The sequence below is a fragment of the Cydia pomonella genome, chromosome 2 (assembly GCF_033807575.1).
Source record: "Cydia pomonella isolate Wapato2018A chromosome 2, ilCydPomo1, whole genome shotgun sequence".
In the NCBI taxonomy this organism is placed as follows: Eukaryota; Metazoa; Arthropoda; class Insecta; order Lepidoptera; family Tortricidae; genus Cydia; species Cydia pomonella.
This window is the reverse complement of record NC_084704.1, coordinates 24123026-24145323: the sequence shown is the minus strand read 5'-3', so window position 1 is coordinate 24145323 and position 22298 is coordinate 24123026. Positions and strand designations below refer to the sequence as shown.

The following is a 22298-nucleotide window of genomic DNA, read 5'->3' as shown; positions in this document are numbered from 1 at the left end:
AAACACCATCGAAACTCATACAAAACTGAGGGCCTACCGTGAATAAAGATATTTTATAGTAAAAAATACTTTGTATCGAATAACCAAAAATATGCACTGTTTGATATTTTTACACTTACACTTTTTTTTACATTTCAAAAATTGTTAACTAGAGTCTGGCTACCAAAGTATTACACAAATTTATGGCGGGAAATTAAAAAAAATCTTGGGCTGGTCACACTTTGTATAGTAGGAATTATAGTTTTGATACTAGAACATATTTTTGATTTTCTGTACACACGTAAGGTACCTAAGGAAATCAGTTAAATATACGTTACGATAAACTGCTACAAGTTGTAAACAATTTAGTAGGTTATAAATAACATAAATTTGTGTAATATTTCGGTAGCCAGACTCTATCTAAAATATTAACAGACGTACGGCGGACCACGTCCTCGGACCGGACCAAGTTCGCGGTTCGGTACGCCCGTCTCACAGTATTTTTTATCCCTTGCATGGTTTGCGTTTAAATATTGCTACTGTCCTAAACATGAATGAAATCAGTTATATTGTAATAGTTACGAAAATTTTGCTAATTATTACTATTATAGCTATAACTACTAATTTTATACATTTATTAGAAACATTGTTTAATAATTATTTGTATTTATACATCTCTGTCATCTGACAGATTACAAATTCATAACCTTCTAAACAGACTTTCTTGTTGCAATAACAAAACGAACGAACGACTTGACAGATGATGTGGCTAAACATCTTGTGAATTTTTATACCATTAAAATAAAATAATTGAATTAAATGTTCGCATAGTATGATGTCAAAATGATTTTATTAAGAGCTATATTATTTATGTTATTTATTTCATTGCACCATTGTAGATACCCAGATAAAGTGTATTGTGTTAACAAGGAATGTAGCGGTAAGGCTTGTACGAAAGTGACTTTTTTGCATAAATCAGTTACTTTCTTCTCATTGTTCGTTATTTTTCAGAACCGATATCAAAAGCTAAAACCCTCTTGGCTTATAGCAGCCCTGATGAGGACCTGATTTCATTTCGAGCGAATTCTGACGCTGTCATTTACATGAAGTCAGCTGGTACCAACCCAGACTTGTGGTATGCTAATATAAATGGAAAACTTGGATTTGTTAACAAGCAATTTTTAAGAGAAAACAAAGTATATGTTAAGAACCCAATAGAAATTGTTCCTATGCAGAAAAATGCAAATGTACAACCAGATAAAGTTCAACAAGCACATGAAGTTTTTGAGGGCACTACTATTTACACCACGGAATCTGCAATCAGTTCTGAACAGCCTGATGTCACCACAGAACTACCTGCAGTTGTTTCTGAACAAGGTTTCACTCCTGCCTTAAATACTAATGAAAATGTTCCTGGCCCAAATAAAATAGGCATTGAAGGCACTCCTGACCAAAGTAGTAATGATAATTTGTCTGACAAAAATGTGAAGACTGATTTCTTACAAGAGAATGAACCTGGCATTGATCTTCCAAGTAGTGATTCAATGCAGGTGCAAGCTGAGAATAATTTGTCTGCTACTATTGAACCAAATCAAAATGCCCAGCCTTCCCCCGAAAGCAGTACACAACTACCAGTTGATAATACCATTCCGAATGTCCAAAATCCAGAGCTTCCAGAAGCTGCAGAAATTCTTCCCCTGCCACAGCAACTGGTGTCAAGTGCAACTAGCAATACAATAAATTCTGATAACATTGTAGATATGACAGACAAGGTTGATTATGTAAAGCAAGGTTTAAACCAACCTGAGTCTATGGAAAATATGGAACCAAATGTGTCGACCCCAACTAATGGTAATGTTGAAAACACAACTCCACAATCATATGAAACTACAACTAAACAAAGTACCACAACAGAAAGTGTAAATATAGATTCTAATACACAACAACCACCACAACCATCAACTGATGGTTTCTCTGCATCAAATTATAATGAAAACAACCAATATCCACAACCTGTACCTCCAGAATATAATAATGGTGCTTTTGGCAGCAATAACCAAAATTATGATGACAATGCCAACCAACAGTATTACCAAGGTAATTTAGGGCAACAACAGTATGGTAACCCCACTACTTATTTAGAGGAATCAACTGAAACAGCATCAAATGCTGGAGTGCAATATGATCTGGGAAATAGTGGAGGCACACCTGAAGTCACAACAGCTGCTCCGGTGTACCAAGAAGCCCCTCCAACCCCTCAGCCTGCTGAGACTGAATCAACTGCAAGTAACACTTATTACCAAAGTTCACCTGAACAGCCTCTTGTTCAAGACAGTGCAGGCAGTGCATATAGTTATCCTAGTTCAACTGAGAGCACATATGTTCCACCAAACCCAGAATCAGCTTCTCAGTATGCTGGCTATGCAAGTTCTGAAAATACACCACAACAAAAAGAATTGAGTACAGAATCTTATCCTAGCTCAGAATTAACCAACACCCCAGGGAGTCCAGAGACTACAGAATCAACTTTAGTTAGTACAGAAACCACTCCTGCTAGCATAGAAACATCCACAGATAATTATTACTATGCTAGTTCTGAAGCTACTAGTCAAGAATCATTAACTACAATAGAAGCTGAAAGTCTGGTGACTGCCACGGAAACTCCAATGGTGGACTATTTGAAATCAACAGAACCACCTGTAGATTCCAATACAGTATCAATAGCAGATACAGAAACATCTAGTAAAGGATTTTTCTCTGGTTTATTCACAAGCATATTAGATCTATGGCCATCTAAAGCAGAAACTTCCAGAGAAGAAAGTATTTTTAGTCCTGAGTTGGCTAATGAGGCAGAAGAAACATTCTCTTACTTCAATTACTTCCTGTCAACTTATAACTCTGTTATGGGAGCCAAATCTCAATCAAATGCACTTTATGCATCTTCTGGTGAGTAATATTCTATGCACATTTAGACTTACGTCTGAAATCCAATAGACACTTGATGATACAGCTTAAATCACAATTATTATCTTATCTACCTGTAATAAATGTGTTTGATTACTATGATTTATACCTGTTCAAAGAAATAAATAAAAACACACAACTTATCTGCTTTGCTTGAAAATGTACTTACTGGTAGAGGATGCCTTATAGCATTAAGTCTGCATTTTTGTATGAAATTCTTTATTGTGTAATAAAGAACCACATTTATTGTAATCATACTAAAAAAAATGGTTAGAATAATCCAAATTTACAAGAATAAAATTTCTCATGTTCTATTTTACAGGCAACACATGTTTTACTGATGAATATTGTGATGGCACATCTAAGGAGCAAAACAATCGCTTCCTAACTTTTCTTGTTACTACAGCCAGTTCTGTCCTGCTCTTTATATTGGGATTTTACTACATAGATGGCCGGAGACGAGATGGCAAACTTATTGGTACAATTAATACATTACAGAGGGATTTACTTTTCTCAACTAAGGTAGCATTATTTTTTGTTTTAAATTAATACAATTGTGATAATGAAATGTTCAAAAATATTTCATTTCCGTTCAATAAAAAAAAATTTCAGGAATGTGAGATTCTCAAAGAAGAGCTTACTTCTACAAAAACCAAACTAGCTGGCATCGAAGATAATTCTTTTGGCATGGATGATATGGTACAATCATTAAAACAAGAGATTGAAGAATTAAAAGCCCAAAATGAGCGACTTAGAAAATCGTTGGATGACAATGAGAAACTATTACGGGTCTCGGAAAACACAGCCATGGAACTGCAAAATACTCTAAGTGAAGTAGAGAATACTCTTAGTGAGCTCTTAGGGGAGAGAGCTAATTCTGAAGAGCACATAGCAGATTTAAATAGTAAGTTTTGTCATGCTTCGTGTGAGGTGTGTCCAATTCTGATCTGGCAAGGGCGTTGCGAATGCGCCTGTATGCGGTAGGTTCACTAACTGTTTGCGTAACATAGTGCGATATGCGTGCGTATGTACAGTCATGTTCATAATTAATCTTATCGCAATGGATTAAGGTGAAAAAAATTATACATATTTATGGACTCGACTGTAGTGTTCGAGTGATTGGAGAATAGCGTGCTAGCAACACATTCGACAGATCTGGACACACCTTTATATTCTGGCATTGAGAGACTACCCGACAATGGAACGCGAAGGAGTGTAATGTGTTCATGTATATACACATACACACATAAATCTGTTCTTTGGGGCACTATTATATACTAAAGGCGTGGGCCAATTTTAATTATGCTTACGTCAATCGCTTTGTCTTAATTATTCGATTGTCACAGAATACATGACAATCAGACGCCATATGGTGAAAGAGAAAAAAATGTAAATCAACATACTAAGTCATTTTATAGAGATTTGAAATCATCTTTAGTGTTCATTAATCTTTTTTAAGTTTGAAGGACCATTTATTATATTTGGATCTATAACTACTTATTTAATGTTGTTTGGTAAGCTATTGCTGTCGGGTTTATTAGTTTTTTTTTACTTGTTTCTAAGGGAGCATTTCTCGAAATTATATACTGTCTGCTTGTTTTTTTATAAAAATGTATGTATTTTAGACAAAATCCAAGCTTTTGAAGAAGAATTAATGTCAGTTAGTCGAGAGAGGGACAGTTTCCAGCTAAAGTATGTGTCTGCTGAGGCAGCTCTAGAAGAGTCTAGGAAACAAAAGAAGCAGCTAGAAGAAATCAACACATTGCTGGCCGAGGCCAACAATACGATACAACTGCAAAGTCACGAACTTACTGCTCTGAAAGTAAGTTTAGTAATAGATTCATGTCATCCATGCAATTTTTTACTTAATTACTAAAGGATTGCTCTGAGACTGCTTAGGAATTATTTTTTACCTGACAACTAATCTGAGAATCTGAGTTAAGTATAATATACAGTGCTACTGTATATTGTACTAAGAGTGTTTTTGACAACGATTTATAGAATAATATTAATGATGATTGAAATTTTGATTCTAGGATGTAATCAAAGAACTGAAGAGTGGATCCAAATCCAACATTGATGCCGCATCTCTAATAGATCACACTGAAATAAAAGCCAAGCTATCGAAAGCTTTGGAAGAAAAACATACTTTAGAAACCAAATATGAAGTAAGTATGTATGTTTAAGTGACAATACGATAGCTAGGTAGATACTAGTTATTTATCTAAAAAGATCATGGCCTCATTTTAGTTGATAATGTAAGTAACTCATCTCTTATGATTTAAACGACGTTTATTTTTGTTGTGGACGTATTTATGTCATGTACAGTCAGATGCAGAGAAAGGTGACCCCTCCTGCATACAATCAGTCTATGCAGGGGGGTCGCCTCTCTGTAGCTGACTGTACATAGTAGGGAGCTTCAAGAAACATTATTTTTCGACGGGGCACCCCTTTATTTTGTTACATATATTTTATAATAATAATACATTTTCTTTATTCAGATAACTAGGATCCATTGGGGTTAGGTACATAGTGATTTAAAATCTATTGTTAATATTTTAAATCATAAATTAATTAAATAAGAATCTGCAATAAATTAGATTAAAACTCACAGTAAATAAATTAATTAAATTAAAATACACAATAATATAAATAAATTAACTTAAAATTCACAATAAATTAACTAAATTAAATTAAAATTCACGCAATTAAACTACCCATGATCATTAATTTATTAATGTGTTTGTGCATCGGAGAATCAGCCTTGCCTTCAAACATTTTCAGGATGCCGTTAGAGCTGCTCCGCATCCTACTCACTAGCGAGGCAGTTCTTTCGCGTACGATGGCGTGAAACCCGTCTGTGCGCGCCTCCGCAAACATTTTTGAAGCACTACAGAAGTGGGGCAGCTCTAACAACGCCCGAAAGCCGTTATTATATTGAACCCCTTAGGGCACTGAGCGATTTCTGAGTGCAGTTGAACCACGGGCTGCTCGTATAGAAGCTCTGACAGAACGCTTTAAATAGCGTGATTTAGACTTGATTCGAGCAACGAGCAAACCTGCGGGCCAACATGTAACTCCTCACCGCCAGCGCCCTGCGTTCTCTTTCAATATCTAAATGATCTTTAAGGTCGTCGGTTCGATAATGCCCAAGATATTTAAAAATAAAAACTCTGTAATGGAGCACCGTTGAGACAAATGACCGGCACATTAAAAGGCGGCATTTCCGGTCTCTTACCGGCGGCCTTAAAGATCATGTATTCACTTTTTTTTACATTATATTGTAATCCGTGACTGCTCGCATAGGATTCGCAAATACTCAGGAGCCTTCTCAGTGCCTTCACCGATGGGCTCAACAACACCATGTCGTCTGCGTAGCTGATGTTGTTTACACAGACACCGTCCACGTGACACCCCAAATGCGTGTTGCTGAGCTCAGATATAAGCCCGTCCACATACAAATTAAAGAGTTTTGGCGAAGACAACCCTCCCTGTGCTTTTATGAATTCTATGTGTTGATAGAATATGCCATGTTTTGTAATTTTATTTCAATTACAAAGGAATGTACTTTGAAATTTTTGAATTTGTATTAAATCCCAAAAAACATTTTTTTAGTTTCGTACTTTTATTCAAGTTATGATATTCACACTGTTTGGACATGTAATTTATAAGCTTAGAAGTAGAAAACCATTTTTATTTTTAATATATTTATTATTTTACCAATTTAGTCAAATTTCTAGTGATATTTAACCTAAACAAACGTATATCTATTGATATAAGGCCAACAAGAGCTTGCGACATATTAGTATGTTTTGATTAAAATGAAGATTTAGAAAAAAGATAAGAATCTAAAAATAAAAATGTTTTTCTACTTCTGAGCTTATAAATCACATGTTTTTTTTTTTTTTTTTTTTTTTTGAAAGTTTTAATGAGTCAATTGAAGACACAGGGCCCTCGCTAGGGATACGGGCGACCCTGTGCCCGAGGTGACATATGCGAATGATATTTGTGTTTTATGCGATGCCGGGTCCGGCATCACCATCAGTCAGAAAGCAATGGTGATGCTCGAGTTGAAGACCCGGCGTTGTTGTTATGATTTAAATTGGACCCATGGTCCCCGCATTGAGTACGGGCGGCCATGGGTCCAGGTTGAGATTTGTGAAAATATGTTTGATTTTTAAGAAGAAGATATTTAGTTTGGTTGATTGGAGAAGTTTATGTTTAATAGATTAAAGATGTGGATTTGATTTTTACGATATGATTTTAAAAGTTGACAAGAATTGGTTTGGTTTGTGGTTTTGGTTGGTGTTACGAGTAGGGACCGCAGTAGGTGTTGTTTAATTCTCGACGGACGCTGCTGCCCATCCGTCGGTGTTCCCTTAGTCGGCTTTTACGACACCCACGGGACGAGATGGGGTGGTGCTATTCTAAACATAAATCACATGTTCAAACAGTGTGAATACCATAACTTAAATAAAAAACCAGTTTTTTTTTATTTATCGAGTGATTATTTATGTGTCAATAGGGGGTTTACAAAGTGGTGATAATAAGCGTAACAAAATAGGGTGGTGCCGCGTCTTCTGGCTAAAGTTAGTTTTTTTTTTCCATATAAACGAGAAGCACCTTGTAATGTTTGTTTAGTTGGAAACAAACCATGTGTTTAAATATTAGACGTAACGAAAATACACTTGTCATAAACTTTTTTTGCTATTACAATTAGATACCTACATTATGTATTAAGTATGTTATGATCAAATGATGTTCAATATAATTCTTAAGGGAGACTGCACCACGAACAATTAACGAAACTATCAACATTAAATATGGCAGCGGCAGTTGCCATCCTATAGAAATATAGAGAAATGTCAAACTTTTCGTTCAGGATGATACAAGCAAATGTTAACGAACTATGATGATTGATGTTTGGTGCAATCCATCCTTAAAATAAACTTATTCACAATGTATTCGTCAATAAAAAAAAAGATAATAATCAGATTACGTAGAAATCCCCTTGGGAACTTCGACTAGCGATGTCATAAAATGGTAACACGATTACATAAAGTTCGCTCTATAGAATATCCAATTTAAAATTTTCAAAAATCGGCGTCGTTATAAGCCATGAAGTACAACCGTTAGTATGTAACGGCATTTAAGTCCATACGCTAACTTTGTAGTAATGAACAAAAAAAAAACAGATTTTTATAAATTTTTGTGTCTAGATGGAACGTAAAGAACGGACACGTCTGTCAGAAGAGTTGCAAACCACGCAGGAATCGCTGACCACTACTAGCCAGCAAGCCACAGAGGCCTCAACAAGGCTCGAAGTGCTCGGCAAATACTTCCAGGAGAGAGAAAGTGAACTAATGAAGTAAGTTTCGTACCTAGTCCTAATTAACCACTCACGTTCCATAGCCGTCACTATACCTGGCCAGCAAAGTCAAAATTGAATCTTACTTTTGAATTGCAAGACCACGGGCGATATGTGAAACTGCCCTCTTATAATTGGGTATATTATGATTTCTGATGTAGGTAGTGTTGGAAATAAGATGTGAGGGGTAGATGTGTGTGGTAGGTTTGTGAGGTAGACGGTGGTAGTAAAGGTAGACGAGGGTCTGAGGTTGTGGGGTTGGGGCTTGAGTCAGGGTTTAAGAGGTTAGGGGGTTGAGGGGGCGGTGAGTTGATGGGTCGGGGACTGAGGGGTTGGGAGTTGAGGAATCGGGGGGTAGAAGATGAGTGGCCGGGGGTTGGAAGTTGAGGAATTGGGGGTTAGGGTTAGGAGTTAAATGGTCAGGGGATGAGGGGTCGGGGAATAGTGGTTGAATGTTCGGTGGTTCAGGGTCAAGGGTTTCAGTGATCAGTGGCGAGGCGGAGGATCGATTTAGAGTAGTAGCAGGAATGAATTTCCGAGGAAAATCCTGATTATTTATGAAAGTTAACGAATTAAGTGTAAAACATGATTGTGATTTTCATTCATGCGTCAGCGTCACCCATAACCTTAAAACTAAAAATGGTAAAATAAAAACTTTGTACAAAAAAAAGTAAACCGACTTCAAAAAGTATAAAATAAAATATTATCCCTTTTAAGTATATGCGTAACCAACTGATATGTTTGAAGTCAGTGCCAAGCCAAATAGTAAAAATACCGGTCAAAAATAATCAGCTTTATGTCTATAAATCACATTCATCATCATCATCTCGTCCTAGCCGGTTTCGGCCTCGGCGACTGATTTTGTACTGGCTAGTGACAAATCACATTACAACTGTCGTAATTGGAAACTGGATTTAATTCTGTCTGTCTCTTTGTTACCTTTTCACGGCTAAACATCTGAATCGATCTAGGTAAAAAATTATATTTTTAGTATTAAGATAATTTGTGCAACCTAGGGAATGCAAATCGGTTATAACTTTGTCAAAATTTAATAACCGGTTACGGTTATTTTCGGTTATTTATATTTATATACTTTTTATATACTTAAATTCTATGAATTGATCTTCTAATGACTTTTTGGCTGTGACGACTGAGATTATTATTTTGGTCATTCATGTACTTTATAATAACTCGCCGTCGGCAGGGTGTTCATCCTCACGCCTTAGAACCTAAATGGTCGCGTACTGTGCGGTTCAAGAGGAATTTCCTCCCGCGGACGCTCCGGCTGTGGAATGAGCTTCCTTCCGAGGTTTTTCCGAGGGTCTACAGTATGGGGTTCTTTAAAAAAGGAGTGTACAGGTTTTTAAAGGGTCGGCAACGCGCATGTAACACCTGTGGTGTTGCAGGCGTCCATAGGCTGCGGTGACTGCTTACCATCAGGCGGGCCGTATGCTTGTTTGCCACCGTCGTGGTATAAAAATAATAATAATAACAGAAATTGACCAAATTTACTTCCCTTATTATTAAGGTCATATTTACACTTTTACTATATTTTGTGTGATTTATTAAAAAATGATAACTTATACTGACATTCCCTAATACTGTTTCTTTATTTTCGTAATTATTGAGTACTTGATTGTAAAATTATCAATTTAAGTCGAAAATAACCGTACCCGATTATAATCGATTATCGGTTATTTTTCGGGCATAACCGTAACCGAGACCGGTTATGATGTTTAGTCGGTTATTGTTTTCCTTAGTAACACCATTACACTTTTTTTTAATGATATTTTACCACTACTCATATGCATGACATATAGCAGTAGGTAACTACAAGTGGTCTAGGTATACTACCTAAATTAGGTCACGAAATTAGGGTCACAAAAAACTTTACGTACCCTAAAAGTTTTCTTTGTTTTATTTCAGAGAGCTTAGTGCCAAAGAATCTCTGTATCTCAGCAAACAAGGCGAGTCAGCGAGCACGGTGGAAAAGATCGAACTAATGCAGCAGGAGGTTCAGAGATTCAAGTATGTATAGTATAAAATGTAATACAGGGAAGATGTAGGTCCAGAAGACGATTATTACCAAAATAGTATCTGTTAGTGTTACTACAGACAACTGATATGATAAGGAGTGGTTCAGAAAAAAGTAGCAGCACATTATGTGGATTTTTCATTTTATTTAGTGATCATTGTTAAATAGCGCATTGTTGTAGTAATCCGTACATACTATTCTATACAATTAAATACAATCGTATTTAAAATAAAAGGCCGAATTGAAGTCTTCACCTTTTTAGGGTTCCGTAGCTAAATGGCAAAAAACGGAACCCTTATAGATTCGTAATGTCCGTCTGTCTGCGCGATTATGTCACAGCCACTTTTTTCCGAAACTATAAGAGCTATACTGTTCAAACTTGGTAAGTAGATGTATTCTATAAACCGCATTAAGATTTTTACACAAAAATAGAAAAAAAACAATAAATTTTGGGGGTTCCCCATACTCAGAACTGAAACTCGAAAAAATTTTTCGTCTAACCCATACGTGTGGGGTATCTATGGATAGGTCTTTAAAAATGATATTGAATACGTCATAAAATTAAATAAGTTCGATATCGCACTTTTCTTATTTGACTTCACTTTGAGGTAGTTACATGGAATTTCCACTTTTGTGTATTTGCGATTTTTACAGAAATTTGTCTCCCGTAGAAAAACCTCTGTCAGAGGTTAGATTGGAGAGACTTCCTGACTACCGAAGATGAACTCCAGTTTATTGGTATAAATTAGTTAAATTACTCGTAAGATGATATTCCTAAAAGCATACAACTAGTTGTGAAAATTGAAATTTAAGTGTGGCATTGTGGAAAACGGCAGGTGATGATTGACAAATTGTGTTGTTCAAAAAGTCACGAAGTACATTGCAATAAAAATGAGAAAACTCAAACAATCTGATATTTCTCAATATGATTTTATTGTTATTATATAGTATTTTATCTGCAGATTACTGAAAAAAAATATCCTACTTCATAATGAGTAAAAAAAAATATACTTGATAATCCAATGCCACTTTTTTACTGAACCACTCCTTAAAGTCATGAAAACTAGTTGCGACATCTAACTGTGCTAATAAGCTTTTGTCTAGTTATTTTTTTTTACAAGTTTAACGGTTATTGTCAGTTTTTAATACGTACGGTCAGCAGCAAGAACACCCAAAAGATCGAATTATGAAACATAATACGACTTTATTGTTATGACAGTAAGGCCGTAGCGGATCTTATCATTTCGTCTAGAAACTATTGTCACTGAATGTATCGGCACATTTTTCCTGTACGATTTGATTTTCTTAAGCATGCACGGAAATAGCCGCATTACCTTCTCGGCCTGGCAACTACTACCGCATCCTCGAGCAATCATGTACAGTCTGCGTCAAATAGATAGGGACAGCCAAAGTGGCCAAATGCTTCATGACACACCTCGTTACCATATAAATAAGGATGCGTACGTATGCTATCTGCCCTATTTGGTGCCGACTGCACCGGTGTATTCCCATTGGCCCCGCCTACACGAGGCGGGGACAGCAGCGCCTATTCCGGGCGGGCGGGCACAGATGGGAACAGAGCACTGTACCTAGTATCGTGTTTAGGGAGAAATGCGACGCGCTGACGCTGGAGCTGGCGGAGCAGGAGTCGGCGCGGCGCGCGGCCGTGGGCGCGCTGGAGGCCCGCGCGCACGCCGCGTGGCTGGAGGCGCGCGCGGCGCGGCGCGACGCCGACGCGGCGCGCGACGACGCGCAGGCGCTGCGCCGCAAGATGGCGGCGCTCACGCGCGCCGAGGGCGCCGCCTCGCCGCACAACCGTTAGTTCTACTCACTTCTCACGATCAATTTATGTTATTTTGGGACTGGATCGCAATAGATACTGTTTATACTGCCCAACTAGCAAAAACACGCTTAGAATAGTCTCAAGACTACAATTTTTTCGCTCTTATATTGATCTTATAGCATCGTATAAGCCCGGATTTGGGCACAAATTATAAGCGTATTTATTTTGATATCGTTCTAATATCAGTCTAATTGAATGCTGCTTGCATTTACAGTAATCTTTCCAAAACTTATTTAAGCTACCTTAGGCTAATATCGCTTTTACGTAAGTATCTTGTAAGCCTACATAGGCTTATATTGGTCCAACGTTAGAATCTTATGACTCTTATGAGCCTAAATAAGCTTATTTAGATTTTTTGTAAGGTCACACAGAGAGTTGAAACATTCTATTTGTGAAGTATAAGTGTACGAGTGAAAATAAATGCAGCAGCGTGACATAAATATGTTAGTGTAAGTATTTATCTAACTGTTTATGAATTATGTTTAAATATAATAACGTGCTCGTTATCATCGTGTGTGTTTATGTTTTACGGTATGTAATCACGTGGGAAAATATTATTTACTGTAAAGTAGACCCTGTTTTCCACTTCAAACTTCATGCGCCTGATCAAATATGGTATTTGTATCCGTTTATAATTATTTTATTTCTTTATTTGTACTGATAGTCAGCCATAGCTGTAGGTGTATTTTTAAAGCGCACTATTAGACTATTATAAGATTATTTACACTAAATTCTGCATTCAGAATACAAATGATATGGCCATGTTGAATTAATTAGGGTTCCTTGGTTTATTTACTAAAACCCTAAATACATTTGTTTATCCTTACTAGATCACTTGACACATACTAATAAACTAAATGTTTTTTTTATTTAAGTGACAAGATTGGTGATGCAAAATGGTTGTATTTATGGATATAGACCATTACTTGATGAAGAAAGACTTCCGCATGTTAAAACAATTAACATGGCCTTGGGAAGAAACACAATATACAAGTCTTGTTATTAAGCTACTATGCCAATACATTCCAGGAGACAACTCATTAATTTGCACAATCTCTTTGTTTGTGTTAAGCAGTGTCCTTGCGTCCTTTGGTAGAACATTATTTAGTCTTCTGTTTAAAATAATTAGCAATCCATTTACTGCTGCATGAGGGATATTAAATTTTTCTCATAATCTGTTTCGTCATCGGTCGAAGATTCTTTTTCACTAAAATCATTCATTTCACATACTGAAACATTGTCCTCAACCTCTACATCTTTCATGCAAGCAGAACCTACAGAACCCTCACTAATATTTTCACCAACACTACCTTGTCTTGGCAGGAGCTGTATATGTATTTGATTTACTTATGATTTTTTTGTACTTCTGAATTTTCTGCCGATAACCATCACTTCTCGAACGTTTTTTCCAGTTGTCGTAATCCATACCTATTTAAAATTACACTCTTACTTTAAATTACAAAAAAAATTAATTAAATAATTAAATATCATACTTACAAGTGTTCCCAAAATCGATTTAAGATCAAACGATCTTATATTGATCTTGTCTTTTGTGATATAAGTATCTTTATCCTATATCACTCTAATATCTTACTAAAGTGCTGCTGTTGATCTTATTATGCTTGTTTATAGCTTTAATTAAGATCAGAAAAGTACGTACTTACAGTGTTCTTATGCTATGTTGACATTAGTCAAGTTCAATGAGACTTCGTAAATGTTATTGTAGGACCAAGAGGCTTATAATAGTATAATACTATGTTGATATTAGTCTTACATTCTTACAATAGCATATATAAAGTCTAATATAAAATCAAATGAACTTAGAGAAAGGGGATATAAGACCAGGCACTCTCAAGTTCAATAAGACTTCGTAAATGTTATTGTAGGACCAAGAGGCTTATAATAGTATTATACTATGTTGATATTAGTCTTACATTCTTACAATAGCATTTATAAAGTCTAATATAAAATCAAATGAACTTAGAGAAAGGGGATATAAGACTAGGTACTCTCAAGTTCAATGAGACTTCGTAAATGTTATTGTAGGACCAAGAGGCTTATAATAGTATTATACTATGTTGATATTAGTCTTACATTCTTACAATAGCATTTATAAAGTCTAATATAAAATCAAATGTACTTAGAGAAAGGGGATATAAGACCAGGCACTCTCAAGTTCAATGAGACTTCGTAAATGTTCTTGTAAGAGCAAGAGGTTTATAATAGTATTATAAAATGCTCTTATATACATATATAAGACTAGGTAATAAGACTGACCTTACTAAAGCCGGTACTAGCTTGTCTAAGACTAATATAAGAGTGATGATATGTTCCAAAACAATAATAAGAGCTCTATAAGCTCATCAGTTTTATAAAGTGCGCAACCTGAGACTCTTTTGCTAGTTGGGTGTAACTATATTTTTTAGGAATAATAATATGAAATGAAAAGATACTTTTAAAATTAGAGTCTATTGACTACTTGTGTGTTCTGAGTTTAGTTCATGCCCGCGCTTCAGCGCTTATCGCATTGTAATAACTTGTAATGGCATACACAACATGTTTTCGCGGTACCAAGGTTGTCCAAATTTATAGTGCATACTCTCACTCAGGTTTTTAAGGTAATATAGATGTAGATAGCTATATTGATAATAATATATCTTAGTTTGAATATTTAAATGGTGTGACGGGTCTTCACATTGATGCGGATCTGCATGCCGCTCCGATGTGCGAGCGAAACATCGCTTTACGTGCATAGTTCTTTCTTGCTCATACTGTAGCAGCGTGAGGGTTCGCATCGGTGTGATAACCGAATAAGCGTAAGGATTCACCCGTTCTCCACGCCTGGTGGACACTTACCCCCTTTATTCATAAACGTGTACTAAAGTTATGATGCCGCTAATAATCATTTGTCCCTTTCCGACGTATTGGTATGATGGGAAGGGACAAACGATTATTAGCGGCATCGTAACTTTAGTACACGTTTAAGAATAAGGAGGTTAATGATTTCTTAGCTGTGCGTCCAATACGCAGTTCGTTCAAATCGTATTTCGTCCATTCGTCTACTACGCAGTTCGTCATAAGGCCTCGGCCGAGGCGGCGCCCTGAGGCGAGGAAAACGCACGCACCGCCTCGGCCGGTTTGTGCGTAAGGAAATTGCCTCGCGCGCATGCTCGCTCTGTGTGGAAGTGAATTACACCCCGAGTATTTCGAGAAATTTTTCTAAAACTGTGGCCATTACCGTAAAAAAGTTTTAAACTAATAATACTATCCTCGTAAGGCCCAAAGTGTTATAACCAAATCGAATTGCATTTCTTTTGTTTCATTGCTTTCCCAAACAAACTAAATTCATATACCTACAAGGAGGTTCAAATTAAAAATAGGAAAATTTTATATTTTTACAATCGAAATTCGAATACAATGCCGTTGTCGATCTTTCCAGAAATGTGTTCGCCGCTGGACAGCATGAGCGCGGAGGCCGGCGTGGGCGTAGTGCCGCCGCCGCTGCCGCCGCTCGCCTTCCTGCCGCCGCCGCTGCTGCCGCCGCTGCCGCGCCCGCCGCCGCTCGGCCGCCTGCCCTCCCCGCACCAGCCTAGGTTAGCCTCACCTGTGTACACAATACCATACCGTTAGCGCGGACTTCACCGTTCGGCTGCTTGCTTTCCCCACGATAGCCTGGTTGCTTAAGACTTTGGGCCAATACGCTGCACGCTGATCACATAGCATAGTCTTAAAGAGGACAGAGCTATCTAGTGTAGCAAGGATCATGTTCAATATAAATTATACTTATCAATGCAAACCTTCGGTAATGCAATGTTCAGTTATTTAAATCGATTAATTAAAGTAGACAACGTGACAATCAGTCCCAAGTAGCATTTAAGTGTCGGTAAAATCAATATACCAGCCAATTTAGAACTTAGGGTGGTTTAAGGGACTTATAAGAGTGTCAGAGAAAACTAACCTGAGCTCAAGCTGTATAAAATCATTATAAAGGAATCTGCGTACGCATGGGGTGTTATATCAGAAAATAAAAAATCTACTATAAAACTTTAAGTGTTGTGTGACACTTCGACCTAATTCTATCGTTAAAGCTGTATACAGGCTGTATTGTAGTATCAATTGGCACTTGTTGCTGTAAAAAAGTATCTGTAAACTCCGTTATAAAACTTTAAGTGTTGTGTGACGCTACAAGCTTATTCTATCATTTAAGCTGTATAGAGGCTGTAGTGTAGGATCACCTGGCACTTGTTGCTGTATAAAAGTATTTGTCAACTCCGATTTAAAACTAATTCTTGTGGCGTAATTTTACACTATTATAAGTATAATGGTGTTATAACTTCTGTATGTAAGGTTATTATAGAACTAAAAGAATAAATGACAGCTGTAGTACAGTTTTTGTCTGTATTTCTGACCAAAGTCGCTTAAAGTAATTTTTTGGCGTAATTTTGCACTCATATAAGTATAGTAGTTTTATGATTTCTGACAAGGAGTGTATTATAAAACTAAATGAATAAATGGCAGTCATTTAAATCCAAAAGCTGTAGAAGTGACTCCATTAATTACATAGTACAGCTACTAAGATTATGATGCTCTCCAACTATCCTATAGGCTGTTTAAATACTGTCGCCATTTTACTATGAATAAAAACATATTTGAAAATATAATTAAAGATAAACTTGCAAATATTTAACAAAAACTTGTCATATTATGATAACCAGCTAAAATAAATTGACTTTAACCTTAGAATTAACATTAGAAGAAAAAAAACCTTAACCTTAAAAACAAAAACTAAACTTATGTACCACTTTTAGATATTTTTGTTATGTTTTTCTTGATTATTAAGCAGGGGCGTGAATATTTTGCCAGAAAAGATACACATGTTCACAATAAATAATAATCGGCACTTACCAATACTAATATAACTGCTCTCAAGATCCTGTATCTTAACTGCACTTTATTACTTTCCACTTATATTTGTCATTTGTCGCCATTACAAATATAACGAATGAACAGAAGACATTTTTAGACTTGAATATTTTTTATTCTATTGTAATTCTTCTTAAAAACCTATTTAAAACTGATATTCTTAAATCATATTTATAAGAGATAATCTGTAGTGCTAAGGTTTCCATTTACACCGAATTACAGCTATTATACCGCTTATCTATTGCTTGTACAGCTACTGTACAGCTCTAATAACGCGAAAAGCTGTATAATTGGGGCCCTTTTTCAACTTATAAGAGCTGTATAAGCGCTTATACAGCTGTAGTACAGCCTAAATGTACAGCTTATAGTATTCAAATAAACTGATATACAGCTCTTATACAGCTAGCAATGCTACTTGGGGTATTACTAGGCTATCTTTATGTCCCACCCAGCTCAACTTCGCGGGCCTGACGGATTCCCGTTCACTAAGTACTGAACTATACGCCAACATTTTATTACGTTTCTGTGCGGTTGCAAATATAATATAAATGTAGTCTCCAATTTTTGTGACTCTTCTTTTCTTGTAATTATAAATAACGGCCAGAACTTGAACTTCGTGCAGATTTAAAAATTTATAAATGAAGCCCCATATATACGGATTAAGAACTTGCATGTGACACATGCGATTGTACTCTGTAGTAAGCAATGTATGTCAATGTAAATTATTCTAAATAGGGCTTAACTCTATAAAATAAAATTAAAGTTTCTTCACCCTTTTAAATTGATTTTGTTTTTCTACAGATACGACCGGCGCTATTCGCCAGAGAGCCGGTACTCGCCAGAAAGCCGATATTCTCCCGAAAGCCGGTATTCGCCCCAAAGTCGATATTCACCGGAGCGGATGAGGCCTTCGGATAGGAAATATTCGCCCAACGATCGCCGCAAGGCCTACTCGCCGAGGTCGAGGCGACGGTCCAGAGATAGGTAAGGAATCATTGGTGTCCGTAATAGATAAGTATGTATTACTACTAATTTCCGACTTGCTTATAAGCACTTCATAGTACTTGTACTTGATTGTTTATATTAGGTACTTGATTAACCATGAAAAATATTATTTCGGTTTTATGTCCTCCTTTCATTAGCACTACTTTCTTCAATGTTTGACTATTAACTCTTAAAAGGCTATGAACAATAATATGCTTTTCAAGACAGACAGACTAGTTCTAGATTACCCTGCTACCGGTCGTGTATCTTTTACGTCAAGCCATACCCTGTCTCATCCTTTCAAACACAATTGTTATTTTCAAAGATTCTTTTGCCCGAACGAACGAGAAACGCAAGCAAAGTGTCTCCGTTTCAGTTTGGGCAAAATTGCTTCGATATATCCGATTGTACTTGGTTAATAATAAGTAAGTACAAGTGAACAAATATTTCTTGTACTTTTTAACTAATATAAACGCGATTGTGTCCCTTATACTGTTTTCGCCACGCCCAATGCACAACCACGTTACTGTCATTTATCTAAGTAGGCATTCAGAATACATGCCAGTATGTTAGTATGTATGTCAAACACTAAAAGCTCTACAATACACAATACCGACGGTGCCACGGAGGATAAAAATTAGATAACATCATTCTATGTTTGTGCAAATGCAATAATATAATGTACTTGTTTTTGTACATTACAAGTTACGAATTTTTGACATGGATTTTCTTGGTGTCCGTCTCGCGATTTAATGTTTGGCTTCAGTAATCGATACGTTCCCTCAAATATTATTACCGATTTTTAGAAGCGATTTTCATATTTTTAGCTTCTGTTACAAAAGTTTCAAATTTTTAAAGTGCAATTTAGACCTATGTTCGCGATTGTTTTGTATCGAGCGTTAGTCAAAAACTCAGGATTGGAATGGATCGAGAAAAGCCTCTTTTTTTTTGGCAGGAATTAAATTTATAGCAGCCATAAGGCTGTGATCCAAAAAAGCGCTACGACTTTTTAAAAACTCCGTTTTCTCTACTGCACATTAAGATAAAGTTCCCGAAAACCGAAGTCACTTTACGCACTGCTCGACGATTAAGTATGATAACATCGGCATTGAGATGTCGGCACGTCAATAACAGTGATAGCAATTGTTTTCCTAAAAGATTGGCCCATGACCTCTGTTTATCGCGCTCCAACAGATGTTGTGAACATTTGATCATTACAAACAGTCTACTACTCATATATATATAAACTTTCTAGTTTATTACATCCAAAAAACAAGCACGCATTTCACCCATCGCACGCCTAAAACTATCTGAATACTGCGCATGGTATAATCGATTAATGAAGTATTTTTATTTATAATATAAACGTTCAACTAGCGAAAGGGAGAATATAAAAATACTTGACTAAATTCTAGACGCCTAAATTTAAAGTCGAGCAAACTTCAGCGTAAACGTGTAGGAAAAGTATAGATCTTGTCATTCACGACGACGCATGTCTTGACTCGTATTGTCATTTTATTAAAGGTTAGATTTGACAAATCTGCGCGTCGTTGTGAATGACACGAACTATAGCTTGATTGCTAATTTTCTCGTTGAATACTTGCTTCAAGGTCACTTGTTTGCATACCTACAAAAGCGCTTCTAAGTTTAGACTCGGATTGAAGCAAAGGACAGAAAAATGCCTCTTAAAAGTGATAAAAAAAGTAAAAAAGGCGGGATCGGAAAATACTTACTTACTAAATTGGATAGTGTAAATTGTGTTTGAATAAAAAATAAAAGAAACATCTACGCTTTGAAAATGAGCTCTTATAGTGAAGAAAATATAAATGTTCCTAGCAAACATACATCGCTTTCTTTCAACACTCACGCCAATATAAATATTTATTTCAATAAAAGTACTTATAGTTATGCAAATGTTTTCTTATTTCCTCGCAGTAGTCGTGAAAAGCACTATGTACTTAATGCCTCGGCCGGGAACGCTAAAGATGGACTCGTATTATTTGACTCAAACATACTCGTCCTTCTTTAAGCGGTTTTCCGGCCTCTCCTACAATGTACTATAACTACTCCGCCGGAAATCCCTAATGTACTATTAATGCACAGATATGAAGAAGGACGGGGGTCACGGACGCGCAACGGCCCCGGCGACACGGAGACCGAGTACAACTCGGACAGCCCGTCCCGCGAGCGCGGCCGCCGCCGGAGATACTCGCATTCAGGTTTGATTTCAATCTAACCTCTTAGTGCCAATTACACCATCCGCACTTGACAGACTGATCAACGTCAACGGACTTCCCATACAATAAAATTTTGCGAACGCTTTAACGGTGACTGACAGTTTGGTGCAACCGGCCCTTAATCTTCTTATACAGTAAGTCTACAGTCTGCTTAAGACGCCACCCGCGACGGACAGCGTGCCGTGACGTCACGGCAGGCTACTGACACCCTACCCGCCGCGGGTGCCTGGTCTGCCTAAATAAAAGCCGGCGGACGTCTGTTAAGTATCATAAGATTGCACTAAACTCATAAGTAGCTCATTTTTTAATTGGTAATCAGCCGATTTTTTTTACAATAGACGCCGGGGTGGGCAGACGCCATATTGCTATACTTATTTGAATTCCGGAGGGTGACTTTGGTCTGTCACAAGTCGATGCCGCATGTGTCGGGTTAGCCAGACCCCTCCCATACATTTACGAACATAGCAGGCGCCTGCCGCGGACGCCAACGTATATGAGAGTACAGTTTCTCGAACGCGAACAGTTACAATTTTTCAATAACTCCATATTAAACCTTATCTGAACGTATGAAGGTTCATCTTGAAGCTGTCAAATATATCAACTGGTATATGTATATGATAACACTTACAGTTTAAGGTCACGGTCAAAAATATGAAGAAAAAAAACGTACTTTTAATATTTGTTGTTATAGCGGCCACAGAAATACATCATCTGTGAAAATTTCAACTGTCTAGCTCTCACAGTTAATGAGATACAGCCTGGTGACAGACGAACAGACAGCGGAGTCTTAATAATAGGATCCCGTTTTACCATTTGGATACGGAACCCTAAAAAAACGTAATAAGCAAGTATTTTTTCCAGGTCCTAGTTCCGGGTCGGGATGTTCATCGGAATCGGACAAATGAACAGGTATCAGAAATGGTAAGGCGCATAGATCACTTTGCTGAGTATAAAATGCCAAACTGTACTTTAATCATACTTAAGAATTATTGCTCACATAATTCGAGACTTATGTGAACTATTTATATAGTTATTACTTTAAAATTTTATCCAGCCAGAATTCTGTGTAATATTCCAGTTGAAATTTAAGGTCTTGTTTAGGTTCCTGGTCACTTTGTCTTAGTTTAGTTTGGGATTATGTGAGCTTCTTCATTCGAAGAATAAATAAATTAGATGAATACAGAAGAGGCTTGAGGGACAAAAGATAGGAATGAATTAATTAATTAGGTGTAAATATTTTTATTCACTTCAGCGCATGTAAGTATTCGTTTTATACGGTCGTGACACTGAGCTAATGTTATATTGAATTGATTGTTTTATACGCATCAAACATGCTTCATGCACAAAAGTGAATGAATTTATGTAATGTTGACTAATATAGGCAGTTAAATACAGACGTTCTGTGAATTAGATGCATCTTCATTATTAAAATTATCATTGTTTTTCTAAATTACGAAATACTGAACCACAAAATATACAAATCAATGCGAAAAGTGTATTTTTTAGCCACTTTAAATTAATCATAAGCAGATTACTTCAAAGGAAGGATCTCTATGCTTGACATTTCGATTTCACTTATGTTTTATTACCTGAGGTAAACCCTGATCGCCATATTTATTAACTAGTCGCATCAGATGCATGAATTTAATTGTTATATTTTGGCCCAGGACTGTCTCATTTCAAACATGGACTAAGAGAATCATCCTGTCTTTGTCATACGCTAGCAGTCATGCATGTCAGTATTAGCAGTCTGTGGTACCACAGAATAAATAACAGTACATACATACAGAAATGAAACTTCCTACAAAACCGGAGTTTGACAGCGATACAGGGACAAATCATGTTTTTAAGCTTAGAATAAATTTAAAAGTGGAAAAATTACTGTCTTGGCCCATCCATCCAGAGGCCGCGAGTTCAAGTCTCACCCAAGACAGTAATTTTTCCACTTTTAAATTTATTCTAAGC

General features: G+C 36.6%; 1 protein-coding gene and 1 long non-coding RNA gene across 2 annotated transcripts in view; both read left to right on the top strand.

The window, feature by feature from the left end:
- The window catches only part of LOC133534702 (uncharacterized), a 55317-nt gene that overhangs the window by 15951 nt on the left and 17068 nt on the right, over nucleotides 1–22298 (top strand). The gene's annotated exons all lie outside the window — the stretch shown is intronic.
- Nucleotides 708–21776, top strand: LOC133534693 (transport and Golgi organization protein 1). The gene is made up of 13 exons (XM_061873922.1): nucleotides 708–919; nucleotides 991–2925; nucleotides 3266–3465; nucleotides 3556–3847; nucleotides 4569–4765; nucleotides 4980–5111; nucleotides 8163–8311; nucleotides 10238–10339; nucleotides 11952–12163; nucleotides 15629–15782; nucleotides 17914–18096; nucleotides 20200–20315; nucleotides 21195–21776. The coding sequence occupies exons 1-13, from the start codon at nucleotides 823–825 to the stop codon at nucleotides 21236–21238; spliced, it is 3813 nt and encodes a 1270-aa protein (XP_061729906.1). The 5' UTR covers nucleotides 708–822; the 3' UTR covers nucleotides 21239–21776.